Source organism: Amphiura filiformis, chromosome 7, assembly GCF_039555335.1.
Source record: "Amphiura filiformis chromosome 7, Afil_fr2py, whole genome shotgun sequence".
Lineage (NCBI taxonomy): Eukaryota > Metazoa > Echinodermata > Ophiuroidea > Amphilepidida > Amphiuridae > Amphiura > Amphiura filiformis.
In genome coordinates this window covers 62,367,161-62,393,841 of record NC_092634.1, presented here as the reverse complement: position 1 = coordinate 62,393,841, position 26,681 = coordinate 62,367,161, and the positions used below count along the sequence as shown (strand labels likewise).

The window sequence follows — 26,681 nt, the reverse complement described above, 5'->3', positions numbered from 1 at the left end:
CAGACAGGTATTTTGCGTCAGTAAACCATTCTTTATTTCCCAGTACACATGAATACTCCGCGAAACATAAGTAATATTCAAGTCCTGTTTATCAAATCTACGAATCATCATCATTTTAATGATGGTTCTACCCTAATCTTCGGTCACAAAACAAATTAAAGGAAGTCTCCGGCAATCACAACATTATGCCTTATATGTAAGAAAAATAATTATCAAGCACGAATCACGTGGTTTTATTTAAAACAAACTCATAGCAACCATAAAACGAATAAAACATCCGTCTCTCAACACGCGATATTCAAAATTCCCGGGCACTGAAATTGTCGAGTGCAATGACGTCTCAGTAATACAATGAAGGCTGACGACAATTGAGTACAAATAAGCATTACGTCATTGCACTTAGACAATTTTGGCGCGGGAATTTTGAATATCGCGTGTTGAGAGCCGACTGTTTTTATTCGTTTTTATGGTCAATATGAGTTGGTTTTAAATAAAACCACGTGATTCGTGTTTGATAATTATTGTTCTAACATAAAGGGCATAATGTTATCATTGCCGGAGACCCCCTTTAATGAAAGTAATTCTTCGATTTGATCATGATGCACGCAAGGCAAAATATATAGGTAAAAAGTTTACTATATCAGCTATATGGATATGTGGTATTAATAATACCGTAATCATCATGGTAATTATAAATACTACTTGATGGACAGGGCGCAGCCATTAAACGCAATTTGTGCAGCGAATGTACACAGATAAGCATGAAATCCAAACAAATGAATAGTAAAACAACGTGTCGGTGTGCATGGATTTTCATAAATATGATTAGTGCCAAGTTACTAAATGTTGGGTAACCTTGTAACTTATGTTGTAAAAAACACAATTTAGAAAAACAAAATACCCGGCGAGAGCAAATCATTTAAAAGTGATATTCGAAAAACCAACAAATTTGGGACGACAAGCTACTCGTATCAATTGTCTTCGCATTTCAAATCCCAGGTGCCACCCACTGTTCTAGAGGTCAACTCTCCTGACATACTGCCAGCGGGCCATGATGGCAGCATGCAGTGGTTTCAAAAATGAATTTATAAATGCGGTATTGATAAATACGATATCCATGGCTGTTATATTAAAATGTGTGGAAATCGAAAAAATCTAATGTTTAGCCTCAAACCTTACAGGAAGCAACTTCATCAGTCAAAACAATTATATAAAAAATCATGGATCCCATGACCCCTTCACATCCCAGGTAGTTAAGGCAGAGCAAAAGTATTTGTATTTTATTTGTTTTTGCGCAATTTGTGAGAGACAACCTCGAAGTCTGCGAGGCAAGTTTTTTTTTTATCACAAAAACCGACATTGCGATAAAATACCGACATTAAAATTCAAATCTATTTTGAAATATTAGGAAATTGTCCAATATAAAGATAGTAATTTCCTAAGATTTAGAATAGCGCTTTGGGTTCTAATATGACGTAATTATCGTATCGATGAGAATAGCACCTATATATAAGTGGAGCATCAACTTGTTAAAATAATAATGGTTAATATATTCTAAACATTAAACGAACAACTGAGTATTATAACGTACAGAGTACACTGGCGGAAACAAATATTAATCTTTACATTTTCTACAACACCAAATTGATTAAGTAAAATAACGGGACATTTCCCCCTTTCTATCGCTCAAAACTATTGTGAGAAAATTAATTAACTCCTATTATTTTACTTCAACAATTATGGTGTATTTACAAAAATACAATTCTTACTTTCCTATAGTTAAAAAAAAACAACACCATGTTTTTATATTAAATGTAATAATTAAATGTAACGGGCAATAATCGTGGTCGTTGCGTTGCGATAAGTTGTTATACACTGCAAAATATATGCAAACTATTCGAACAATATATTTTATCTTCATTCATGGTTCGTACCCAAATGTCACAGTATATCGAATAACCACGCATGCGTAGTCAAGTTCGGAAACATAACAAACCTGAAAGTTTGCGATATCAAACGCCCACACCACTCCACGCCATACATAAATTCTCCCAGTCACATTTCCCCAATATGAAATTTTTTAAAAGTAAAATTTTAATTTTAATTCTTTTTAAAGTTTGGCAGAGGCGGGGTTCGAACTCACGGCTCACCGCTTTGGCTAGTATCACGTATACCATACGTCCAGCGCCTTAGACCGCTCGACCACGAAGAACTTGATAGTGTCATCGTGAAAATTTATACATATAATATTAATAAATCGCAACTTCATTACTGCATCATATTTTGGAATTTTATCTGCTTAAAACATTAATGTGTATTATAATAAAACTACCATTATTTATATTGTTGAATTCTCAAGCGCATAGAGACAATTAATACGAGGATCCTATGAATAGGCCTACATACACAATACATAAAATCGATTTTGATATCGGCCATGTGCTCTGCTGTGCATGTGGTTTCCCGCAGTGGCGGAAGTTGTATTACGAAGTGCATCCGAACTCCATTTTGAAGCAAATGATTTTGACAAGGCATTGGATTGTTCCAGTTTGCATCCTAAATCCACATTAGATCCCTAATTTTATTTACAAAATCAAAAGATTAGATTATCATAACAACAAAACGGTAATCTTTCGTCGGGTCTAATGTGAAAATTATAAAAAATACAGTTTTACAGAATTAATTTTCACTTAATTCCAAAAAAAAAAAAATGGCGTATATAAGATTGAAATAAATTATCTACCTTCTATACTAGATCAGTTGTGACGCAAGTTGTTATCAAAAATTGTTGTGATAGATGTACAGTTAATATTCATATATTCCATTACCTATCTGATGGTACAGTTTTTACACAGAAAATATTTATTTGAAAAACCTGCCACTCGGCTTTTTCCGGAAAGGTCACAGGGTCGCCGTGACCTGTGCAATAATTACAATTAAAATTTTTCTTATTCTAACAGCAAGCGTTTCTAGAATATATTATGGCGAAATGTGGTGTATCAAACGCCATGGTGGTGCAGCTTACGCCCGTTTAGCTAATTAAAATCACGTCACTGACAGGAGAGTGCTTTTAAATGGATTAACGGCGTAAGCACCAAGGCGTGAGTAACAGAACTATCCAGTACCGCATAACATCACTATTCAAGTTAAAAATTCTTTGCAAGTAGAGTGTGGGCCATGAAATGGCAACATCAACCAAATGCAATCAGACGAATGCACGAATTTGAAACCAAAGACTGTTTCTCCGATTGGAAAACAAAATTTATTCACTCATGAGTGATGTCTTCCATAAACATACAAAGGTGTACGGATGTCAACTAGAATAGCACATCGATCGAGCCATAAAACGAGACAACTTTAGTGTCTTTTTCAGAATAGCTTTTGTCATATATTTTGCTTAAACTTCCGGATGTTTCGTCACTTCACTTCAAGAATGCATTATTTTGTCTTGCGACCTATAAAACAATGTGGCCGAAGTATATGTAATAATGTAAGATGTACAATTTTTACAATTTCAATCGTTTATATTATAAACGTTATAACATAACTATAAACCAGTAAAATTATTACATCCAGTTGCAATGATAAGTATAATAATAGTTCTAATAAATATATAAATGCCGAGGCTGTATGTATGAATCTGGAAAAGATAATTTATACGTTCAAGTCTCGACTTTAAGGAATATGAAACTCGCTAACAGGCTGTATATTTCTTGTCTTGTTAATGCATTCATAAACTGCCTTTACCATGATTGCCACATTCATGACATAAATTATGCTTCTGTTGTCTTGTATGTAGTTTCATATTTTGCAGGCCCATGTGAAATGCACAAAATGCAGATTAGGAGTAACATTTCTCGATCATTCAAAATAATTATTCTTTCATTCAAGCCCATCTCCTAATTGAATGCAATTATTGATATTGGGAAACCTACATCGTAACGTACGAGAATTTATCAAGCTAATTTAGAGAAAATCATTTCAATATGGGAAATTGGCATACAAATAATGACCAAATGAAGCGCGCAAAATCTTACACAGGGCACTTGGAGAGCTAGCGGTGGCTTCAATTTGCGAGCTAATTTTGTTTTATCGAAACAAACGTCACAAAAAAACCCATCCTTACATGAAAATACATACCAACAATTACGAGTTTCAGTCAAGATGCGGAGAACATGCAGGTGTTTCAATGACTGCGCACATTACAAACTTCTCTCTGCGCATTACTATGCGCATATACTCCACACTTGAATTGAAACTCGCAATTGTTAGAGAAGTACATATTTGTCTGTTTCGGTTTTAATCATGAAACTATCATGGATTCATGGGGATATCAGTCAGAAATATGATTGCACACTGCTTTAGAAAAGTATTTCACAATCCTTAAAGACAAAACATCATGGTGTAGGCGCAGGTATGGACATAGGCAAAGAAACAAAATAATACTTCCAGAGGAGTTAAGTGTTGTTACACCCTTTTATCATGATACTACGCCATCCATTTTACTCCACATCTGAAGACAAAACAGGCTTGTAATCAGAGCCGAAGACTTTGTTATAGCCATAGAAGGTGACATCGGCTTCAAGACCACGACCACGACCACGACCAGTGCGTATCTTTTTGGACACCTCCGCGACAAATCTCACGTGCAGATCTTTAATAGGGCTGAGCACGCGATTTTCATAGGTATTGTAGATAATCCAAGTGTATTGACTCGTGGTGCATGATCCACCATGTAAACATGGTTCGGGGGCTATGTTGAAGTTACCACCCTGTATAATAATTCAATTAAAAAGAAAGCAAACGGAACAAAGTTATGACATGAATAGTGCAATAAATAATACATAATAATGGCTGGGCTTATAAATAATCGTAATAATATTGTGATTGTAACGATATGCATCATTTTATAATTCACTAGGAGATCAGTCAGTCACCCGTCTTTCGCGGTTCGTAAATTCATAGAGTTTGGATTTGATTTGATTTGATTGTTGGCAAGTTTTACATGAAATGTTATGACCATTGGAGGATTTTAAAAGTTTCTGAAAGCGTTAAAAATGGTAAAGAATAAAAGTCCTTCGTATAACTACAGTCACTAAAAATAGGACTACTGTTAAATCTTCTCCCCGTAGGTTTACACAGACAAAGAATTGCACTGTAGGAATACACTGATAGTAAAAAAAACAAGACAAGAACAATCCCGCGACCACCGTAGTCTACACAGTAAACCAAATTTGCCCCGTAGGAATACTCCCCATGTGTTTAGCCGTGAATAGCGCGGGAGGGGAGGGGGGGCACTATAGGACTTCTGGGCAAATCTTGTCTTCCTGTGGGCCTACATTAAATAACATCTACACCTGTAGGACTACTAACACATTGCAACAAAAACAAAAATACTATGATGCTCAAGATGTGTGGCCAATTAGGAGTCATACACAGTCCCTAGTAGGGGAGACCGGGGCGTGTTCGCCCTATTTTTTTAAATATCGCCTAGAGAGGGCAATTCTCATGTTAGATGGCTGTAGCTAACTTACTACCACATTTGTAAAAACATTGAGCTTTCAGTAACGGCAGGAGAAGGGAAAATATAAATTACGATGCAAGGGCGGACTTTCCCCGTGCTGGGGCATGTCCACCTGTATGGTGGTGTAAGTTCGCCCTATTAAAACGAAATGGTTATAATATTGCATAACAATGATAAATTTAATGCAAACGTTTAGTAAAGGGTATATTGGGTACTCATTCTCTTCCAAAGAGTATACTAAATTTATTGAGGGGTTTAATGTAAACTAATAAATGTAGGAGTCCAAAATGAGCAAAACCTTTATTTGCAGCTTCGGCAATTTTGGTTTTATGGCATAAACGGTGGTACCACTTAACTTTAAAAAACACGCTTGCATGTAGTTTTACCCTGTTTAAAGGTATAATTATCAATATTATGCATAATACGCCGATGGGGCGAATCCACCCCGGGAGTCCGCCAGGGGAAATACAGGGCGAACTTGCCCCTTCACATACAAGGCGGACTTGCCCCGACGGTACGTTTTTACTTTACCTCGTGTTATGCCTACTAAACACAAAATGTTGATCTTTTAATTTCATAATATGGTGGGCAAAACGTTCACCTCCCGAATAAATATAAGAACAAAATCCGTCTCTGCAAGGTCTTAAGATTATTACAATATTAATGTTGTAATTCTAAAAAAGTAAACTTCCTTGACTCGGAAACATTTTTTGACGATAATTTCTGTGGTGAGATTTGTCGGAATGTTTTGGTTTTCTTGGGCACTTAATTATGACGTGTGTCAGCTAATTACATCATCATTGTTACGAAAACAGAAACACGGGGTGGGCAGTCTTGCCCCGATGGGTGGACACGCCGGGATCCCTATTATATAGCACTGTGTGATTGCTTAAGGTATAACAGTTAATTCGGTGACCGTGTCCAGACTACAGGCATATGATCTTCAGACAGATGCCAGGACATAAGTCCTATGTCAACATTGTGTTGGTGTGAAAATATTTAGCTCGCAGGGAGCTTTCAGTGCTTTTTATAATTGACACACTTAAGGGATCTGGAGTGAGCGTTTTGAGCGTTTCGACAGTATTTTTGTGGGACATTAGAGCACATCAGGCATATCGAATTGCATTCTGAATACGAAGAAGGTCTTTCTGATATCAAATGATTTTCACTTTTGAAATTCACGATATAATACAAATTTTATGACAAATTATTAAAATTTGATATTTTTCACATTTTGATATATAACAGTCCTCGAAGTAAATTTTATAAATCTAATGATATATTCTTAAAGTGTATGTAGCTGGGAGGAAAAGCCGACGATCAATTGAAAATTTTGACCTTTCACATTGAAGATATGGATTTTTTTCCCCAAAAGACCTAATTTTCATCCCACCTAGTACATGAACTTTAAGTATAAATCATCAGATTTATTAAGTTTACTTCGAGTACTGTTAAATATCAAAAATATCATTTTCTAATCATTTGCCGTAAAATGTGTATTACATTGCGAATTTCAAAAAATCAAAATTATTTGATATCAGAAGGACATTCTTCGTATTCAGAATGTATTTCGATATGTCTGATGTGCTCTAATGTCCCACAATAAATACTGTCCAAACGTTCATACCCCACCCATTAACGTAAACAAAAAAATGTTGATGTTTTATTGGGGAACGTGCGACCCCTAGTCTCCGAGAAAATGTGTTTTTGCATGTTATGTATAATAACATCTCTAATGTCCCACAATAAATACTGTCCAAACGTTCATACCCCACCCATTAACGTAAACAAAAAAAATGTTGATGTTTTATTGGGGAACGTGCGACCCCTAGTCTCCGAGAAAATGTGTTTTTGCATGTTATGTATAAATTATGCAAATTAGGTACCAGTACTTTATTACCATATTTTGCGTTGAAAATCATATCAGGTAGAGACCCTCTGGTCATGGTAGCCCCTTTCAAGTTTCATCATCATAGCGCTTAGGGTTCTTACGGATCCCCAGATACAGCTCCACAAGGCGGATTTCTTCAGATTTCCAACCATATTATAGAAGTGTTCCGCATAAATTATGCAAATTAACAACGAAATGCGCATACTTTTCGCCGAAAAACTAATCAGGTGATCAGCAGGTGTGTATCGTTCCTACCACTAAGTTTCGTTACCATGCGCCCGTTAGCTATGTTAATTTGCATATTTTTCACTGAAACGCAGGGTTACGGAGCAAACTTAAATATCCTTCCTCCCACCAAGTAGCGTCCCTGTTGGTCTTACGGTTCCCCAGATACAGCTCCGGACCCCCCCCACACACACACACCCACACCCCCCCCCCTACTTGTAGTGTGTGCCGACTGAGGACTTGTTTTGACAACTGGGGACTTTTTTATGAGTTGTGTGTCGACTGGGGACTTTTATGTGCCAAACTCCTACCAATCGGGGACCTGTGTGTTCTCAAGTTTAGTACAACCGGAGACCTCACCCTACCCCTAAAAAGTACCCAGTTGGAGTAATGCTATTTTTGACATCTTCACCCATAGGGGAAGCCCTAGCCCAAGTATTACAACTGGGGACGTCCCCGCTTTGCGCGAAGTCCTCATTCGTAGTGTTTTACAAGCGCGGACAGACAGAAATAGTAATTACTATAAGTCCCATCCTGAACAAAGTTCAGGCGAGACAAAAAACGATTTAACTTACATATAGTCGGAAAACTTTCCTGGGGAACTGGAGGACTATCTTCCAGGAGTTATAGTAATCGGCAATGGGAATGTGTATCTCGCCAACAAAACCTCCAATCCAAATGTAATCTGGCAAAACGGTAGTTTTGAAGTGCTGTGGTGCAGGAGCGGCTAAAATATAAAACAAGATGGACGCTTTGTGTTATCCACAGGATTGATATTAGGACACATACTGACAAACATTATTGTTTAGGTCGCATGTCATATAGCTGGGGGTGCGGTCACACCCCGACCCCCCTATTATTTGCTATATACGCATTTCGAGAAAATCGAATTTGAAAATTTAGCGATTTTCATTTGCTGCATAATCTGCAAATAAATTTATAACATATTTTCAATGTAATTCACTTATTACTATCAGAAAATAACTTGCTCTGCAAAAAATAGTACCAAATAAAATACGTCGTGCAAACACGTCACTATGTAAAAATGTGGCGCAAATAAATCAGTATGTGAAAAGCACAAAACAGCAATTTTACCGTGCGATGACAAAGTTCGAACAAATACGTCGCGCAAAATTCGTCACTATGTGAAACAGCAAATTCTTCAAATTGTAGATACGACATACTGGGCTTGCGCAGTATAGGTGACCGGCAAATATGTCGTTATGTGATACACACATTTCAAGATTTTGCAAGTACGACTTAATTAAATTAATTAGTATCTTCCTACTTTAGCCATTTTGAAGAAAGTTTTTGCTGAATATATACAGCCTGTCTCAAAAAAAGTTGTGGAAGTAAAAAGCGCCCTCTTTGGCAATTAGAAAATACCGTTGTGACATGATGCTTACATCAACGTCATGGGCGTAGTCTTAGCCCTCCAATGCCGTTTGTTCTGTTCAATTTGAGGTTAATTTGCTCATTTTAATCTCGAGATATTTTTAGTTGTGAGAAATACAGCGAGAAAACATAGGGGATCCTCAAAGGAGGATCCTTTGGGAAATTATATCCTCTGTAACAGTGACATTTTTGGGTAGAAATTGCGGTAAAAATCACATAAAAAGTATGTTTTTCAACCTAAATATCTGATGTCATATTGAAATGTTGCACTTAATCCCATATCAAGAATTATTTAGCATTGTAAGCTCTACATCAAAATTGGTGTACTTCTTAAAAGAATGTAGGATTTCTCAAATATATTGCACAGTGCGGCTGGACGATGGTGATAAAGAATCCAAGTGTTATGATGCCTTTGCACTGTACATTGCACACATTTTCAGTAATAGCTATGTCGTCATGCAAAAATGAATCCGATAACTTTTTTCCGTCGTTAAAAACTTCAAAAATGGTGTCAAAATGCTCAGGATATCACCCTATTTTAAAGGCTGTTTAACCTACTTCTAATATGACATGAACAAAGAAATCACTTGGTACCCCCGGGAATTGACCCTGGACCACTCGCGTGCCAATCACAAGATCACCGACCTCTTGCCACGGGGGTTTTGCTGGCCCGACCAGCGATTCCGTGATATGACTTAGAGTGATTGCGTCATGGAAACACGTGGTATGCATGCATGCATGCGCAGTGGGTTTCCTTGTAAGATTTTTTTGATGTAAGGGTTAATAAACTTGTTGGTACTTACGTAAGACAAGCAGAGTCATTCCAGTATTGGTGGACAAGGCCCTCGCGGAGTCATAGGGATCTTCGTCTACGGCTAAGCAGTCTAATACCTTCAGGTTGTCTTCCTTTCGAGCGGTGTAAACCATTGATGCGACACGCTTGCCCTTTCTACCATTAAATCCTAACCCGTTGGATTGATACATCTGAACCTTCTCTTTGAGGGCAATACCATTATGATTATCACTCGTAATATCTTGTCCCCCTAGATGCCATTCGATGTCCACGTGGTCGTCATTAAGGGTATTCAGGCCTCCTGCACGCCATGATGGACATATAACTTTAACAACGGCTCCCTCTTGGATACGGAAAATTGGTAGAATGGAACTGGGATTGTGATTCCGAGCATTATGTTCACCGTCGTATGTTTCAAGATAACGCTGTCGTTGAGGACCTATAAAAGCGAAATAAATAGACCGAGGGGGAGCGCGTGTGAGTGAGAGAGGGAGAGAGAGAGGGAAAGAGAGTAAAGGGGTGAGAGAACAGAGATACAAACAGGGGAAGAAAAGTAATGAAACAGAAAACGGGATGAAATGGATAAAACAGACAAAGAAAGAAATATGATAAAGAATACAAACAAAACTCAACCTCTGAATCAAAACGTTGATAGTAAAATACAATCATAATACACTTAGTCCATATCTTATACGAGACTGTGGATATTTATACGTAGCCATGCGTAGTGGCAATAATAAGAGCTAGACTTCAACACTGTCATGACGATATAGGACCTGGGCTAGGAAGTGACCCCCCGCCTAGGGATTTTTGAAGACAACGTTTTTGGAAACCTTACCCATATGGGAATTAGGGAGTGTTCAGAAATACTTTGGTAGGGGGGCTGGTAAAAAGGGAGGGGGGCCAAAAAAGTTTTGGCCCTTAAAAGAGGGGGGGACCAAAAAGTTTTAGGGTGTAGGAAAGGGGGGGCCAAAAAAGTTTTCCTCTTCAAAACCCAAAATTTTTGCGCGCTTCGCGCGCATTGAGACCTCTCTATCACTTTTAACACGGGCAAGTTTTGGTTTTCAGTGCTTTGGTTTGAAAAAAATGATTGCACTTAGACGGTGTACACATATCTATTAATTAATATAACATTAAAGATGATCCGCAACATTCAAACATCTGGGTTGGTCTAAGAAATACCGGCACTTTTTATCATAGAATTTTATATCTCTTTAAAGTAGGCTACAAATATGATTATGTACCAATCTGATCAAAATACAACTAAAATAAATTGGATTTCTTTGCACGTAAACTGCACACTTCAGTTGACTATTTCTCATTGCAAAATTATTTTGTACACATAGGCCCATGGGTAGATTTACCATAGGGCAGAGTGGGCACAGGCCCAGGTGCCACAGTCTTTGGGGGCCAAAACTGATACCTGTGTACATTTGCGTGACCAAATTAGCTTTTTGCATAAATTAGTTCCAATTTTAACAATATTTGACCATTCAAGCTTCAATATGGCCAAATTTTTTGGGCTGTTTGTGCGCATTTGTACTATCATAATAGCCACGGATCCAAATTATGCTGATGTGCCTATGAACCTCCAAATAAATCCTCTATTTCATTTATCCCTGTAAAATCAGATAAACACCCTGATTTGGGACAAATCTAAATTAAGTATAAAATGACAATTTCCTTGTGCGTGCTTGTATTTCATGCGCAATTGTCCCACCGGGAATGTTTCAACCATTTGCCTCCCTCAATGACATGTGACCCAGATACCACACCACTGGAAACAATGATCATGGGGGGGGAGTTTTCGAGCGAAAAATTTGAGGAAGACCAGCCCCCCCCTACCAAAGTATTAATGAACACTCCCTTAGAATCAGGTTGTCTGCAAAAATGTCGACCCTGTGTTAAACGGTGAGGACGCCATTTTCAAAATGACCGCCAGAATAATAGCAATTTGAAGTCACCGTGAGAATGTCCCATTTTATTTTATTTGCAAATATGGTGTAAAATTAACTCAAGCCTATAGTAAACAAAAAACGTTGATAGAGGGCGCTTGTTTTCAAAAAGGCCGCCAAAATGCATTAAAATCTCATATAATGGCGTTTAAATAGCAATTTGAAGAAATTGTGAGATTTTTTCTTATTTTCTTTGCAAATATGGTGTGATATTGACTCAAGCTTACTTTTTTAAACGAAAAACAATATAAGAGGTGCTTTTTTCAAAATGGCAGCCTAAATGCCTTAAAATCCCATATAATGGCAATTTGAAGTATAGGAGTAATTGTTATATTTTTTTTTATTTAATTCTATTTGCAAATATGGTGTTATTTTGACTCAATTGAAATTATGTAACTGAAAAGCTGTGATAGTGCTTTTTGACAAAATTATTGCCAAAATGCCTTTAAATGACTAAAATCTAGCTATTTTTAAAGTTATTACCATAGACTTTGTGTAATTTTGCACTTAAAAAGAGTGACATTTTCTTTCTTTCTTCTTTTCTCAACAAGTCATAAACTGGAAATATCTTCTCTCTTTATATGAAATAAAAGCCCTCGTCAATATCCAGAGAAAAACAAATTGAATGAGAAAAACAAATTTTGAAAGAACTGTTCTTGGTGCAGTTCATTTATGCCGGGACATGACACCAAAGAAAAAGTAATAATTATCATATTCATCCATTTTAGGTTGATTGTCATAATTTTGCTGCACTGCTTGAGTCCCTTGGTGTATGCAACACCAATATAATGAGTGATGTTGAGGAAAACCTTCTATGGGCCTATGGAATATTTAGGCGACTTTTTTGGTAGGGCTAAGATATCAGGATAGCTGCATAGGAAGGGTAATTAATAATGTATGTTAGTTGGACCCTGATATAGGCATTGGCCAACTCCCTGAGACCCCTCCAACATTGAAATATGGGGTATGGGGTGGGAATGGAATACAACGCGGAGTATGTACTGCAAATACATGACAGACTTGATACTCTTACTCTTGATACCATTGGTATTACATAAATTTGAAATGTTTTGAGCAAGTGTGCAAAAAAAAAGGTACTGCAAGGATGTACCTCATTTCCTATCATATATACCGAACTGCTTGTCTTGAGTCACTGAAATTTCAGTGTAGTAATTGGATTCTTGCCCCAATAATATATATAACTTTTGTTACCAGTATATTATTATTTTTTGAGAAAAATGGAAAAATAGTCACAAATTTACCACAGGGGTGTAGTACCCCCTTAATTAAGCTGAATTTATACTCGATCGCTTTTGCAGAAAAGTGATTCTCACGCATGCTCAGTGTTTACTTACATTTCCAGAGCGTCGAGCCGATCAATCGATTCAAATCGCTGAGGCAAAAACGACGTCGCTTTTGCGAGTTGAAGAAATGTCAACTTCCCAGCGATATCGCTTGACACGTTAATGCGTCAACCAATCATATACAACTAACTGGATTATTATTTTGCTAATTAATTTACCTTTCTCGATTATTAACTTTTGATGATGACTCAATTCCGAAACAATAATTATTGACAGCAACCGATGTTTTAAAATTGTATTTTGTGGCATTTATTATTTTAATTGTCATCTGCAATCGCTATCGCCGTGGTAATTATAAATGCAAAAGCGACGAGCGATGCATTGCAAAATTCGGCGATTTTCCATCGCTTTCCAAAAAATCGGCGATCGAGTATAAATTCAGCTTTATGGATGTAAATGTGCATCCCCAGATATTATATTGAACAGTTGAAACGTATTAATGCAGATCCCGTTGTAGCGTGATGATATCACCCAGTGGCGCGAGGAATGATGCAGACATGCATGGCGTTGAATAGCTCGTGTTGAGGTGATACTAGCGTTGCTCCAAAACCAACCTATATTTTTTCCAACCAATAAAAAAGAAATAGAAACTAGGACACCTGTGCCCTTTCAAAGGGCACGAGGTAAGTTAGTCAATTTTAGAATGTCATAAGGATCATTGCATTCAAATTTCAGCTTAATTGGAGCATTTTGAAAACCTGACCTAATGTTTGATCCGTGACCTATAATGACCCCAAATTGACATGTAAACCCATAACTTTTGTAGAGTAACGTGACCATGCTATGCAATCTGTAGGAGTAGCAGCACCGGGGAGTAGCATTTTCGGTTAAAATGACCTTTTTTGACCCCTGTAACCCCTGGATGACCTCGTGACGTTGAACAACCCATAACTTTTGTAGCCAGCTACCCAATACTACTTGTGACTATTAAAGTTTGGTCGAAATCCGATCAAGGATGTGGAAGGAGTAGCAAATTGTGAGAAGAAAGAAAGAAAGAAGAAATAAATGGCAACTACGACAATTAAAGAGCTTTGTTTCAAAACTCATTACACCCACTTGCCCAATTCTGAGGACACATCAAATAATCATAAAAAAGATCACTGACATAAGGGTTTTGCAACAAAGCAAGTTTTGGCGGGATGCTTGGGTAGAACGAGCATCCCGCCAAAAACTGCTTTTGTTGCAAACCCCCATATAGGCCCTATCAGTGATTTTTTAAATGATTTTTGATGTGTTCTCAAAATTGACAAGTGGATGTAAGGGTTTTGAAACAAATCTCTTCAATTGTGCCCTTTGCAAAGAGCACGAGGTAAGTTAGGCGGACGATTTTGATTACCTGAGCTGATCATGCCACAATAGGCCTACTGTACTGGATAGGATTAATTTTAATATGACTTTTTCTTTAATGACCGTTTTAACATACCTGGATCGTGGAAAGCTGAATTTTTGAAAACTTGATCTTTGACCCCTTAATGACCTTAGATGAATTTCAAAATATTTTAAACATGTTTAGAATGTCACAAGGATCATTGCATTTAAATTTCAGCTCAATGGAGCATTTTGAAAACTTGACCGTTGACCATTGTATGACCCCAATGACCTTTAATGAATTTTAAAATATTTTACACATGATAAGAATGTCATAAGGATCAATGCATTTCAATTTCAGTTCAAGACGAAGAAGAAGACGAAGAAGAAGAAGAAGAAGACGACGACGACGACGACGACGACGACGACGACGACGACGAAGAAGAAGAAGAAGAAGAAGAAGAAGAAGAAGACGAAGAGAAGAAGACGAAGAAGAAGAAGAAGAAGAAGAAGAAGAAGAAGAAGAAGAAGAAGAAGAAGAAGAAGAAGAAGAAGACGAAGAAGAAGAAGACGAAGAAGAAGAAGAAGAAGAAGAAGAAGAAGAAGAAGAAGAAGAAGAAGAAGAAGAAGAAGAAGAAGAAGAAGAAGAAGAAGAAGAAGAAGAAGAAGAAGAAGAAGAAGAAGAAGAAGAAGAAGAAGAAGAAGAAGAAGAAGAAGAAGAAGAAGAAGAAGAAGAAGAAGAAGAAGAAGAAGAAGAAGAAGAAGAAGAAGAAGAAATGACAAGAAATAAATAAATTAGGCGATTCGACGCCTAACTTAATAAACCCTGGTAACAGGACATAAAATTCAGGACGATAAATCATATATTTTCCGATCACCTTCCGTTTCTTTAGTAATACATGTAGCAGTGTAACTTACTATGATTTGTGCAAACGACTCCAATGTCATCAGAGTGACTGCAGCCTGAGCTGGGTAACTCAATGTGTTCACAGAAGTCGATTCTCCTTTCGTCTCCGTTGCAAACTATATCAGAATAGGCAACACTTCCACTGCCTTCACCAAACACGTTGGAAATAACATGTGCTTCTTTATATGGCAATCCCAAGTGGCGGCATACTACCTTGGCTTCATGTATAATAGCAGGCGCGGTAAAAGTTCTGCTATCACTTATACACATGGTTCCCCAAGAACCAAATAAATTAATTTCAACACGTCCTGAATAAGTACTGGTTCCACCGACTAGCCGTAGTTCTGGTTTTGGATCGCTGTCTGAAAGAAAAGACAAAATTTGTCTGTTTTACTCACATGCGCTTGTACTATCACAAATACGACCTTTCTGCAGTGCCCATTAAAGTACCATTAATAGTAGGGATGACCAATGAACCATGAACTTGATTAGAACACTCCCATAGACATGCAGGGAGCTCAACTGTGCGCTGCTTGCACAGACATTTCTAAATTGATCTCTAAATGCATGATTTCAATGCCTAGGTTTGAAAAAATATTTATGCCATTGACTAGTAAAGTGCTATTTCATAAGACACCCTTTGATACTTTCACAATATGCTTGTTTCATGTTTGCATATATGTTAAAATAAAGAAATATATAAAGGTAAATATATGCTTATGCCAATTTTGCTCCCAATTGCTATTTTTGGACCTTGTCATTTTATTTCGTTCCAATGACCGGTCAGAATGGGAAACTTTGAAAATTCATAATTCGAAAAGTTTTTGACCGATTTTGACCATTTAACCACCAAAATTCTTCTGTTGATGAGTTCTATGCAGAAAACAATCTTTTGTAGCAATAGGGGCAACATGAAATGTTGATGGTTATCCCTATTAATAGCTAGACGTACAAGGAAATGTTGCACATATTTCTGCCTGCTCCTCATTTAAAAGTGTTTTAAAAGAATTCTTAAAGAATTGGTTATTTCCTCTTATCTTCTGTAACCTCATAAATACAAATCTGATACAATCTTGAATGGGCTATTCCGGTTGAAATCCACACATCCCCTGGACAGAGTTTAATCTTTCAATCAATCAATCAATCAATCAGTCTTTATTTCATTCAAAATACAACAATACAATAACAGCAAAACAACAAACAGAGAGTGAGGGTTACCCGAATGTGGGTTACCCGAGTAGGCGACTCCATGTGAAATCTGCATCCCCTGTGTTTAAGGGGTTGTGCAATAATGATGTGCCCCAGTGGGAGGGTAAAATTGGGGGGGGGGTGGATTTTTGTTGAGCCGAAAGGGGGAGCAATTTTTGCCATGCCGTTAGGGGGAGGCAAGCGATTCATGGGGCGTTTTAAAATAAGACGCTCTGAAAGGCTTAGGAATATCTATTACAAAAACATTCGAAGAAAAACATTATTAAATTACATGTTGACACTCGTTGCAATTTTTTGTATTCGTATTTCTCCTAAAAAAAAGAGAAAATGTGTCGGTAAAATTCGGGCTCGTACGGGTCCTTCCCCCGTTCGAAGCGAAATTGATTTTCAAGGCAGCGGGCTGAATGACGTAAGTAAATGAAGAGGACACTATAGGGAGAGTGGGGTAATCCCGAACACCTTTTCATATTTAAAAGTCTATTACTACACATTGAAACAACGTAAGATAAAATAAACCATACCTTGTATGCATTTTAACCAGAACTTACAAGTACAGTGGTAATTGTAAGGAAAATGTTTTTAGTGTCACCCCGGGGGTACAATTTCCAAACGGCCTACCCAAAATCACTTGCCCCCCCCACTCGGCCAACCAAAATCGCTTGCCCCTCCTCCCGGCCTGCCCGGCCCACCCCCTTTTGCACATGCCAAATATTTTTGGATCCCAAGTTGCAAACCTTAATGATCTTCCAAATATTGCGAGCGCAGCATGAAGCAGAAAAATTGCACATTTAAGTGTTTCCGTACTGTTTTCTTATGCCAGCTTTAATAGAGTGTTTTATTTAAAAGGCATCCCATGAATATGCCAAAAATCGCTGCCCCCCCACCCCCTTTGGCTGGCCAAAAATCCCCCCCCCCCCATTTTACCCTCCTCTAGGACTCATAATTATTGCACAGCCCCTGAACATAACAGTATGTATCAAAATAAAGTAAACAGTTTGAAAATTGCACTTAATCAAAAATGCTTTAGTTGATAGCTGTCTCAAATGTTAAATCCCGGGGGGGGGGCACTCCCACTTTGGAGGTGACGCGTATGTAGGGCTGTTAAGACCCCCTTTTTCAGCGTCGCTGTCACCCAAAGACCCCATATTTGTTTAGGAACACGTACACATGCGCTGTCACCCGAAGAACCCCTATTTTTCCATTTGATCTGTCACCCAAAGACAACTGATTTTGTTACTTATTTTGAAAAAACAAAGCAATTTGAAGCCATTTAGAACTTGAAATTTGATTTTTTTTTCTGTGGTACTGTTTCGGCTCTCACCCAAAGATTCCATTTAAAAAAGGGTCATGTTCTCACCCAATGACCCCATATTTTTTACATTTTGCTCTCACCGAATGCCAAAAATCATGCTCTCACCCAATGACCCCATATTTTTTTACATTTTGCTCTAACCGATTGCCACTTAGTCAGTGCGAAAGTGCCAGCCCTACACCTATATCCATTTCATATTGAAGTGCCCCCCGGGGTTAAATCACTGATGTATGACCATTGATAAGGACTCAGTGGCTAGCTATTTTCGTGAGCCGAGTTTCAGCCCTCTTCAGCCAAAACATAACTCAAGAACAACGGGACCTAAAAAAGTATATCAGTGATATTTGAATTCTTCAACACGCTCGCTATGAAATGATCAGTGCAAGTTTGCCAAATTGGCAGTTTTGGCAGCCCAAGTGGGTTTAGGGCAAGCGATTTTTTTTTTTTTTGGGGGTGAAAGCAATTTTTGGTACGCAATTTGGAAATCCCCCTCCCTCTGGCTCATAATTATTGCACAGTCCTTAAGGGATCTGAAATGAGCGTTTAGGCTGCGTTCACATAGAAGTATACTATTCGGGTATACGGTGCACGTTTTACAGGTGCACGCGTATATAGTTAAATCGAGCAAGGCAATATCATAGTACCGGGTCACATAAGGCTACGATCGCATAGAAGTATACTATTCGGGTATACGATGCACGTTTTGCAGGTGCACGCGTATAGATTAAATCGAGCAAGGTAATTTCATAGTACCGGGTCACATAAGAGCTATTCGAAAAGGCCGTATACCTGCGTTTAGTATAGTATAGTGGGAATCGCGCGTGTTCGATTTTAGTGCATGCGTATACCGTCCAAATTTTAAAAACCTAAACCATATGTGGGCAAATTCATTTTTTAATAGATGCACTATCTAATTCTGCACATTATGACACCTCATTGAATGCAATGTGACCTCAAGAAGTAAAGTTACAAGCATTTGATAAGACGAAGAAAATGGGTAAACTAACATACTCGCTATTCGCTATACGAAATACGCTCATTCGACCAGGCTGAGTTCATATAGTATACTCCTATATGAACTCAGCCTGAACGAATGAGCGTATTTCGTATAGCGAATACCGTATACCGTATACTTCTATGTGAACTCAGCCTTAGAGCGTTTCGACAGTATTTTTTATGGGACATGAGAGCACCGAAGACGTATCGAATTGCATTCTGAATACGTATAATGTCTTTCTGATATCAAATAATTTTCATTTTTGAAAATCACGATATAATACAAATTTTATGACAAATTATAAAATTGATATTTTTCAAATTTTGATATATAACAGTCCTCGAAGTAAATTTTATAAATCTAATGATATGTGACGTGTCATGACAAAAGGAGACACTTTTGGGCAGGTTATCAATTTTGAGGTTTTTACATATCTTAAATATAGAGATATTTTGTTCCACAATGCCGTTTTCCCCAATGAAATCGGACATTTCTAAGCGAAGATATTGAGTTCGTAAGTTATGGTATTATAAAATTGGAAATTGAGATATCGGCCTTTAAAAATATTATTGACAATGTTAAGAGTAGGAATTACCTAGAAAAATGTGTCAATAAATACAAGATGCCAGTTATATTCCGGTCTGAAACTATCAGACAATATTTTACACATTAATAACATCACAAATTCGCAACAAACCCAAATTGTGAAGGCTTTTTCTCCATTTGCGATCCTGCCCAAAAGTGTCTCCTTTTGACATGACACGTTATATTATATTCTTAAAGTGTATGTAGCTGGATTCTTCGTATTCAGAATGCGATTCGATATGTCTGATATGCTCTAATGTCCCACAATAAATACTGTCCAAACGTTCATACCCCTTTCCTTAAAGGTCCGTAACCCGATCGACAGCATCATCCCCCCGATTTTTTTTCATTGTTGATGGGGTTTTGGTATCACATAATAGATACTATTTTTCTCATTACTATCCTGAAATTTGACGCTCCAAGTCGATGTATTTCCGGAGAAATCATGAAACACAGCGGTTTTTACAGGCTACCAGTTTGTAAATACAAAAATTACTTCGGATTTCTGGGTAGGGAATTAATTGCGACTCAACAGTCTCCTCAACATCTACTTTGGTTTAGCGTTATACACATTCTGTGAAAAAAGCGAACCACACTAACTGTTGAGGAGACGGTGCGGCGTATTTAATTATTAAATTCCACGAAGGACATCGTGGGCGAAATAGCTCAATTAGTTAGCGCATTGTGCTGTTACCCGCGAGGTACCCGGTTCAAAACCCGGTATTGGAAGCTTTTTTCCTCTCCATTTTAACCCAAACTTTTATATATTCCTTTGAAATGTACATATTGCAAGGGAAATATATTTTATTTCCTTTTTTTTTTCTGAAACGGTACGAAAAAATATTTTCCGTTCAATACGGGCCGGGCATTGTACAGCATGTCAGCATTCGTCATACGAACGGAAATTGTTGTTGTTGCTTGCCTGCCCAGAATGCAATTCACGTATACCAAGGTATTGGATTGCAAATTTGGCTATTTATTCACATTTATGCTGAAAATGCTCTCGTTTTTTCACAAAGCAGCATAAAGGGGGCGATATTTGATATTATTATGTAATTTTAAAGACAATCCATATCCAAAACCAATAGGGTTACCCCCCTTTAAGGTCATTTCCAATTTCGATACCAGTAATGTAAGAGTATGGTAATTGTAAAGAAAATAATATTAGTGTCTTTCAAATTTGCAAATATTGTGAGTTGATAGCTCTAAACAAATGTAAAAACACTGGCGTATGACCATTAATTTGTTGTGAGCCGAGTAAAATCGCAGTTGCGCAAAGTCAATTAAAGTCGAAACAGGAATAGCACACGTTTCACTTTCTTTCAGTAATTGACAGAACGCATTGCAGAATTGTATGGCAATCGTGTGATTGTTTTGAATCACCAAGTGGAATGGTTCCCAAGATCTCCTGATCTTACACCACTGGGATTCTTCTTGTGGGGCTATCCGAAAGTCCTCCTGCACACCTTAATGAACTCTATATTGGCCAAACAGGTGTAAAAATTTGAAATTGTTCCAATCTTGTTGACAATGTACGACAGTCATTCAAAAATTTCTACCTCCAGCACACCTTACGTGCCAATTTTTAATCGCCGTATCTCGAAATGGCCGACTGCGACTTTCGTCAGACATACCAAATAAGTATTTTTTCAGAGATAATCTGTAACGATTTTGTTTGTCAGTTTTTATTTATTTATTTATTTTTATTCCATAATATGTTTACTTTAACCTACCATTGAAAACAAAATATACTTTTACGTCTAAAGCACCAAAATCTAGCATTTTCTGAGCCATACCAAGTCGTTAAATATGTCATTTACAACTTAAAAGCCATTCTTCAGTCAACATTAAAGGGGCATTTCGTGATCCACAGCCTCATCCCCCACTTTTCCCCAAAAAGTTGAGATTTTTACACCACTGGATCCCTCTGGCTACACAATGTTTATGTACCAAATATTTCTTGCAGATTAATTTGTTTAGCAAAAATATCGCCAAATTTGAATTTCGTTCTGGTGCACCAGAACGAAATTACAACACATTGTCTATGGAGCAGTGTAATACACATAATCATGCATAACTCGCAAACTCAAAATCGGAATCAACTGAAATTTTGGAAATAAGCTTTTTTCGTGGATATCTACTGAAAAATGTCATAAAAAGAGGATGCTAGGATCACGAAATACTCCTTTAATAGGTAAATTTTCACGGGAAAATTTTCTGGACACGTGACCAATGCGTATCAATGTGAGTGTAACCTCGAGCCTGATCTCTGACCCCCGGCGGTGACCTCGCTATTCAAGTCTTAGTAATTTTGAATTGGAATATGATTTTGACCGCAATTTTGATAGAAATTTGTGCATTGCAAATTTATTGAATATTATGTTATCTTAATTTTTTCACAATATCATCAAAACGTAATTTCAAAAATATCTATCTACGGAAAAAAATATATATCTACGGAAACTCTTACCATAACATTATTAACTTGCGACAAGTAACTTATTTTGCATCAAAGAAGGAATTCTTCCTATTCAAATACATTAGAAGAACACCCGCTGTGCTCGGGGTCACATTCCATAATGCTATTATGTCTGCGCCCATGGGTGTCACGTGTCCAGAAAATTTTCCCGTGAAAATTTACCTATTAATGTTCTTGCATTTAACCATCACAAAAAATCATAATCATTTTAATCAAATAACTTTTTATTTTGTAGCTAAGATGTAAGAATATGATGTGTAATTTCAATCAATCAAATTCTAATGCTTGAAGATAGATCAACAGTTTTACTGGATATCGTGTCTGTTGAAAAACAAAATCGATACACGTTCAGAATAGCCTTCTATGGCCCTTTTCCATAGATCGAATCCCGGGGATCGAATGAGCACTTGTTGCTTCAAGTCGTATTAAAGCAATATTATAACATTTTCAAACAAAATAGATTAGCATTTCTTTGCCATAAAATGTTAGCTTTTACTGTCAGATATATCCCCTTTTATTTTTGAGCCGAACAACTACGGCAAAGCAAAGAAAATTGGAATTTACTACCAGCGCACATGTCGCCAATACGTACCACTCCTTCGGTCATGTTGTGGTACGACCCTTTGTTGTGTATATTACCGTCCCGCACGCCGTGACGTACTGTGTGTTATGAACATCGTGTATGCGTTCGACTAATAATTCCATCGTAATAATAAAGCGCTGAATCAGCCTTTAATTCAAAATCACGGATTTTGACAAAACTACAGCACTTAGAGTCTTGATTTTTGCAGGGTATATTGGTTTAATAATGTACAATTTAATCGTGTAAAAAAAGGAATTTAAAAAATTCAGTGAGGGCGTCTTCCTCAGCAAATGTTATAATATGGCTTTAAGTGGTTTACAAGTTAAAATGGATATTCGTGATATTAAGGAACCCCAGTTGACTTACTGAATAGGCCTATAACCATGATAACAACATATACAGCGAAATATTTTTAATTAATAGCGATATTTGGCAAGATTCAGTAAAATTTGTGTCTGTTGAACCCTTTGATGTTTTCTTTTTATATAAAACATGTTTTATTTTATTTTAAAGTGCCAAGGTATGTCAGGGAGCTCAAATAGGACCAAAATATTTATCCTTAATAAGCAATGGGAGAACCGCATTTTAAAAAGATTTTTATGGAGATTATCCAAAGCTACAATGATGCTTGCTAAACTTTTAGCTTCAGTTTTGAACCGTTTCCGACGTATCAAATCTGCCTTAGCTTTAACCAACACATCTAAACAACCACAAACTAAACTGTTATTTTGTAGCCAAGGTGTACGAGTATAATCATGGGCAATTTCAATATCCTAGCACGTAAGATAACAGAGATGTGATGATGGAGGTAGAACTTTGAATGACGTTCGTAACTCAAAAAAGTTGACATATAAAATTATACATATTCTGAAGTGGATATGTGACATGGACCACAATTTGAAAATTGAGTAACTGTAATTATTACATTATACATAGAATGGGCTATCATTTACTGAAAACACCAAAGGTCTAGCATACTTGGTTCTAAAGTTATAAAGTTTTTAAAATATTTTTATGAATACTTAGTATTATTAAAGTGTTTTTATACCCTTTATTTAGCCCGACATTTAAACCTTTTCTGTACAACGTTGTGTTTGCTGGGTAACCATGGTAACCGGTGTTAGCCCGACACACTAATCCGTATCTTACCCCACACACTATTAGTGTTTAAGGTAAACACTTAAATTTAACAATTTTATACACTTAGGTGTGTTTAAGCATAAACTTGAGTGCGATTATTTGTTTTTCGACATTGTATACTTTCATTCACAAGAAAATTCACATTGTGTGGCAAATTTGATTTTGAATTTCCAAATCATTATCCATACAGACCAAGAAAAGTCCATTTTATTTCATTAAACAAAATCTAGAAATTGCAATTTTGATGCTTAAATAAAATGAAAAATTATTGTTTAAAAACAGACTTGTAATCAGCCTAAAAAGTTAGCCCATTGAGAAATTAATACTTGTTGTAAGTACGTAGCGAGTAGACTTGTACAAATCTTGATTTTGTAAATAATTAAAGATCCGCACAACATGGAAGAGGTGCTGCTATACAAAAAGAGGGATTTCGAGTGCACCACCAAATCGGGTCTGAACACAGTGTTTTTATTCTGAGATTTAATGAAAATATGGGGGCGGCTGGGGGAATTCCACGGTTTTTCTTCGTGACAAAATAACAAAAAAATAAAAGGTTAGCGTGGTATACAGATAATGTAATAACATTATACATATGATTGCATTTATTTTGATACCAAATTTCATTTGTTAAGTTCGAATCGGCATTGACAAAATCATCACTCCGAACATTTAGTTCAATTAGGAATTTAGTTGTGTGCACCAAGAAAAACAAATCCAACAAAAATGGCGACATCCTATTGCGATTGCGTAGTGGCGATTTGATCCAATAATAAGAGTTGAAAGTGAATACTGTCAGGTGCTCAGGCTAGGCCTATATAATTAATTATATACCTCATCTAAAGATTCCCGCCATCTGATTGGTTAAAAGAGCGGGCATAGTTTTGACTATGCCCGCAACAGTAACTATTCCCCGGGCATAGTTCTGCGTGTGCGTTGTTCCCAGCGTAAAATGATATTACGCACGCGTTAATAGTTTTCTCGCGCTACAATTACGCGGAAACTTCCCAAAATCGATGCTTTAACCAACCAGATGACAAGAATCTTAAGATTTGGTATATGTGACCCGGCAGCACAAATGAGCCGTAAATTCCCTAAATTGTATTCTGAGTTACGGTGTAAAATGTGTACGAAGGTCATATTCATCGGTAACTTAAGCTGGCCCGACATCCGTCTCATTTTCATAGTCAAAAACTAATCAATAATCCTATTGTTGAAGTGGATAATAAGCTTCTACCTTAGATGGCTATAGAACTTTTAATAGCTCGGGTCTTTGTTTGCTTTTGCTAAATCCTGTTCAAGTGGTGGGTTACCAGGCATTGAATTTTTACACGTATGCATAACCAACAATTAACAATGAGAGAACTTTCTTAAACCTCGTTGACTTGGGGATGATTTGAAATGACCGCCAATTATGACTGTTTGATATTTATTGCCAGCAATGTGGAAAAAGAGACACATGTAAAAACGTAAAAGCTATAATTTTTTTGAAGGAGCAAAGTTTATCAAACCATAACCCCGCTTCTGGATATCGTTTGAAGTCAAATGATATACCATTTTTAAGTTTATGATGTTCATTTTTTTCGCCGTGGACGGTCACATATAAAACAAATATTGACTGCTTTTTATTCGGGTATGGTTAAAATTATAGGCCCGCGGTGATCTCAAAACCATGACTATGCCCTTCGGCTACGCCTCGGGGCATAGTCATGGTTTTGAGATCACCACGGGCCTATAATTTTAACCATGCCCCTCATAGCAGTCAATATGTGTATACTAGGCCCGGGAACTACTCCCCATTCCAGAAACGTATTGAACTAATTTTTATGGATTAAACAAATAATTGGGCCTATAATTTTAACCATGCCCCTCATAGCAGTCAATATGTGTATACTAGGCCCGGGAACTACTCCCCATTCCAGAAACGTATTGAACTAATTTTTATGGATTAAACAAATAATTGGGCCTATAATTTTAACCATGAACCTCATAGCAGTCAATATGTGTATACTAGGCCCGGGAACTACTCCCATTCCAGAAAAGTATAGAACTAATTTTTTGGATTAAACAAATACTATCCTGTTTTGCCAAATGAAACATAGCTAAATGCTAATCCTTTAGTTAGTCCTAACTGGCAATAAAAGTCAAATTTTAATATTTTTGCAATTTGAGGGAAAGTGGTCCAAAAACATGCAATTTTGCATGTTTTCTTACAATTGTAGTCACAAAATTGTAAGACTTGACACAAGTTTAAGCATTTAAAATCTTGAGTATAGGGTAAGAGTTAGCTCATAATTCATCCAAATCGGCCAAAAAATGAGTTGGTGCCGGGCAAAACAAGTACTTGGACAGGGGGTCTGTGGTAGGGGCTGGGGTGGGGTCTGAAAATCAATATTTTTGACAATACTCATTATATGGCTAAATCTGTTAAAGTTGGTACTGATTTGTATGTAATTGATGTCTAGAATTCCATTTATAAAGTTGCATAAAAATTGGAGTTGTCGTTTTCTTAAAATGGCTGTTTTACGTCCAAATATGGATGTGAGGGCGCTTTGCATAAAATATGCAAACGATCTTTCAAACGGAAATTTCAATGATGTGTGTATGAAGATAATCATAGTTAGTACCTGCTCAAGAAATTTGAGCGGTTTACATAGTACGGTTTGATTTTGGCAGCCATTTGAATATTTCATAGAATGCTCCCATTTAACTGTACAGGGGTCAATGCACTTTAAAACGTGTACGATTCAATGGAAGGCTTCCTGGGAATACGAAAAATGTGATTATCTTCAAACTGGCATCATTAAAATTTCTTGTGAAAAGAACATGTGCGTGTTTCATGCAACGCGCCCTCGCATCCATATTTGGACGTAAAACAGCCATTTTAAGAAAACGACAACTCCAATTTTTATGCAACTTTCACCCTAACCTAAACCCTACACTTGGGCTTAACACTAACCCTAATGCTAACCATAATCCTAACCCTAGGCCTAATCCCAACCTTAACCCTAACATAC

The 26,681-nt window shown here is 37.1% G+C and overlaps 1 protein-coding gene across 1 annotated transcript in view; it reads right to left on the bottom strand.

Moving 5' to 3' along the window:
- Positions 1-3,014: 3,014 nt before the first annotated feature.
- LOC140157444 (uncharacterized) overlaps positions 3,015-26,681 on the bottom strand; it is a 40,177-nt gene continuing 16,510 nt past the window's right edge. Inside the window, exons 3-6 of the mRNA XM_072180647.1 lie at positions 15,374-15,724; positions 9,839-10,267; positions 8,216-8,367; positions 3,015-4,772 (exon numbers count right to left, since the gene is read on the bottom strand). Coding sequence (XP_072036748.1) covers positions 4,503-4,772; positions 8,216-8,367; positions 9,839-10,267; positions 15,374-15,724 — 1,202 coding nt within the window. The 3' untranslated portion in view covers positions 3,015-4,502. The remainder of the gene's footprint in view (positions 4,773-8,215; positions 8,368-9,838; positions 10,268-15,373; positions 15,725-26,681) is intronic.